General features: G+C 36.4%; 1 protein-coding gene across 1 annotated transcript in view; it reads right to left on the bottom strand.

Moving 5' to 3' along the window:
- LOC110024101 (protease Do-like 7) overlaps positions 1–3,984 on the bottom strand; it is a 161,367-nt gene that overhangs the window by 14,252 nt on the left and 143,131 nt on the right. Inside the window, exon 23 of the mRNA XM_020723860.1 lies at positions 778–889. Coding sequence (XP_020579519.1) covers positions 778–889 — 112 coding nt within the window. The remainder of the gene's footprint in view (positions 1–777; positions 890–3,984) is intronic.

Genomic DNA, 3,984 nt, shown 5'->3' with positions numbered 1-3,984 from the left:
CATCTCGAGACCATTTTTAAACCTTTAAGCTTGAGGATATCATCAATAGGAATTAAAGATGTGAACATGTCAAAAGAGTATTTCATAAGAATTTAAGTATAACTCCTAAAATTCTAAACACGATTGGGTAGAATATATAGTATGTATACAGGTCAACAAATATTTGGGTTGTTTTTATCTAAAATCCAATCTAAGCTCAAAAAATTTAACCTGAAACTACTACTCCTTTGAAAGAGTAGAGCATGAATTTTCAGAGTCCACGAAAAGTTTCATTGATTTAGTAAACAAAATATTTCAATTGGTATTTTCAAAATTGGAGGAATATCTTTCTCCATTCTTCTAGATTTACTAAATTCCAGGCGTGATATAACTCCTCAACAATTTTGGCATTTTGGACTTGGTGTTTGTTTGAATGTTCGCATTATCACCTCCTCTAAGAAAATCATTACTCTCTACACTTTATATACTTGATTTGATGTATTTCTTTTTTCTTCCTTGATAGCCGTCCCATATAACTTTATTTTCATGTACTTCTTTAATTACCAGTTATAATAAGTATGATTTGCATACTAGTTAAAAAATTGAGCATTTAAATTAAACACATATAATGTAAGAATAAAAAATAGTCAGGAAATGTGAAAATTCATAAGCATTTGCAATAATCAATACTTAGATACAAGTATTGAGAAGCCTAGCCTTGATTCCATAGACTAATGAATTAGTAATATCTTAAAATTGAACAACTTGGCATAATATTAAAAAATTCAGAGAGTATACCTCAACAACTTTTAAGAAGGTATCTAAATCTGGCGTCAATTTCCCATTTACTTCAACTATCCATTGCAGAGCATACAGACCATATCTATGTACAGGACTGCCATGGCACCATCTGGAAAAGAAGGTGAAAGCTCAGTACAATACATAATTACATTCTGTAGTTGAAGTCCATGACCTACAAATTATCATAATTACATGCCATGGAGAAAACTACAACAATTTACAAAAAATTCATGCAAATCCCTGACATTAAATAATGTTATTACAAGAAAAGTGGAATTAACCAGAAACGAAGATAAATATTAAGCAACCAATAATTAGAGATTTTACACCTAAATCACAGAAAAAAATTGCAAGTCACCACAAACAATGAATTTCATTGAATTTAGTTTCAACTATATGTTGCTCCTGGGATTGGAAAGATTGTGTTTTTTTTCTTTAGTGTAAAATCAGCTATAGAATTCAACTAATAAAAAATGGATCAGCGAAATATATAATATTCTAGAAATCCTGTCATTTTTCAAAATTAACAAAATGGAAGTAACTTAACTATGATTTTAACGAGTTAAATAACATTTTAAAATGAAAAATATTCAAGAGAGATTTAATTAAGGAAATCAATTTGGGAAACTCACATGAAACCTACAAAAACAAGGGTCATTCTAACCATTCAGCATGTTATAAGTTTAAAACTATGAATCATGTGCAAATAAAAAATAAAGCCAGGAATTTAATGCCCTGTAAAGATAGAGTATAGAAGAAACCATGGTAACAAATTTTAAAACTGTTCCATAAAGAAAGCATAAACACACTTAAAACACATTAAAGATTCATACTTGCATAAACCACAATTATCTACATGATTGTAAATACAAAAAAAGTAACAAATTAATAGGTGATCTGACGCTAAACTGCTAACATAATGATACAATTCTGCAATAAAAAGCTTAAATGAGTAAGAAAAGGTATATGGATTTCTTTTGGTGAGACCTAGTATCCTACCATTCTAATTAAAGGTACAAAGCTATATTTTTTCTTTCAGAAAATGCTCTTTTCTGTCTACTTTGGGTTCCTATCTGACTGTACCAACAAGTTTTTTGATTTAGACCTTTTTTTTCATTGGAGAGCAGAAGGCTGATATATTCTGCATTTGAATTGTTGCAGACAGCAGTTATTGAACTGTGAGCTCTTTCTCCTTGTTCCAGACCTTGGCTAAACTCTGGAGAACAATGTAAAGTAATGGCAGCAGGTGGCAGAGGAGGGAGTGGTACAAGGAGGAACTGGAGTGACACAGGGAATTGGAAGCGGGATGTCGGGTTTTGGAGACTGGCTGAACCGGCTGGCAGGATGGCCGGCTAAACCAGCCAGGATAGCACCAGGTCCAGCCTCTGCTGGACCGGCTGGTCATCTCATGAACAGGGAGATACCGTGCCTCCCTCCTCCATGAGTCCTTTTACCGCCCTTCGCCCCTTTTTTTTTTTGGTTGCCAACCAAAGGGGAAGCCTCCCCTATATATTTTATCTCTTGGCTAGTATATAGTTGTGGTTTTGCTTGCTTACGGTTAACTTCTAATTAATTCCAGATTTCAGATTTCTGTCAAAACAGCCGTTGACATCTGTTTTTCCTTCGAGAGTTGTATCCGATTGATTGGGTGGTGCGCCGGCTATATCTCTCTCCCGAGATGGGGATTACCTTCCTCCTATTCACTTCCACGTCCTCCCACATCGCTCCTTGCCGTCGTACCTCACTGCAGCCGCCAGCAACAACACTCAGATTGCTGTTTTCCGGAGTCTTCAGCCTACTGGCCGCCTTCCCCTCCCTTTCAGAATTGCTTCTGCCCAAACCGCACCTCCTTTCTACTGTTCCAGCCTACCCACTATGCCACTGCTGCCCAGGAAAGCCAAAGAACACCTCTTTCCTGTTGTTCCTTAGCTAACCAACCCAACTGAGAACACCTCTTTCCTGTTGTTCCTTTGCTAACCAACCCAACTCCTCATTGCCACCATCCAAGACAGCAACCTACTTGCTGTCCCTATATTTTCGCACCTCCCCCTCACCACCACTAGCATCACTTGCTGCCTCCACCCTTGCCGGTCATTCCTATCTACTTAGCCGACCCCACCAACCTTAGGATACACATTAGTGGTGTTTGCTTGTATCATGTTATTGCATTTCTCCTTTCAATTTTGTTGCTTGTAACCGTTTATTTGCTACAAGTAATAATATTTGTTGTTCTATTATGATATTGGTTAACTCCAGTATCATGGAGATAGTGATCGAAGGTAGACAATAGGACTCTAAGAATGCAAGTGATAAGTTTTGGTTGTTGTGTTGGTGGTACAGGGCATCTTAAGACTCATCATCAGAGTTAAAAGCAAACATCGAATCTACTTTTTGCTTATTTTGAAAATCATGTGATTTATTTTCTTTCTTTCTAATGTACTTTTATTTTTTTACTCGTTTGTGTTATAGTCCATTGACTCCAATTAAGACATAAGATGTGGTGAATTTGGTAAATCATTAGCATGATTCTTGTTATAGTAGTGCCTTGAGCCATGTTAGTGCTACCATTCTAGGGCTCTTAGAAGACATTTGGGAAGTAAAATTAGCAGGGAGGTGGTGGCTGCGGAATAGCGAGGAATGATAGTAGTGGCAGTTGACGGTATTTGGAACGAGATAAACGATGTTCGGCGCGGATAAAAAAAAATAAAGATAGCGTCAAAACGACAGGGTACAAGTGTCAAGGAGGTTCACTATCTGTTCTAGCAAAAGCTACAAACACACGCTTTGTAAAAAGAAAAGGATAAAACACTTTATTAGGGTAGAGATCAAAGATATAGATTCTACAACTCACAAACCAAATAAAAAATCTCCCAAATAAGAAAATAACAACAAATAAATAGTCCCTCAAGTAAAAACCCCCACATTGAAATAGTTAAATCGGGAGAAAATCAGAAAGAAAAGAAAAATAGAAGGAAATTTTGATCTATGGCATGTTGAATGTCCCTCAGAGCAGGATACAATCAAAGCACCACCTGTCCTTAGATACAATCCTAGCAAGAGGAAAGAAGCCGACGATAGAAATAATTTGAAGCCAAAAACTAAACCCTAAAATAGAAAATAACATATTTATAATAGAGGATAACTAGGAGGGAGAACCCTCCCCTTGGGCGGCAACCAGACCTGCTCACTATAGACTCTTGCTGA

This window comes from Phalaenopsis equestris, unplaced genomic scaffold (genome assembly GCF_001263595.1).
Source record: "Phalaenopsis equestris unplaced genomic scaffold, ASM126359v1 Scaffold000246, whole genome shotgun sequence".
Taxonomy (NCBI): Eukaryota; Viridiplantae; Streptophyta; class Magnoliopsida; order Asparagales; family Orchidaceae; genus Phalaenopsis; species Phalaenopsis equestris.
Note: the sequence above shows the minus strand (reverse complement) of the source record. Positions and strands in the feature narration are given on the sequence as shown.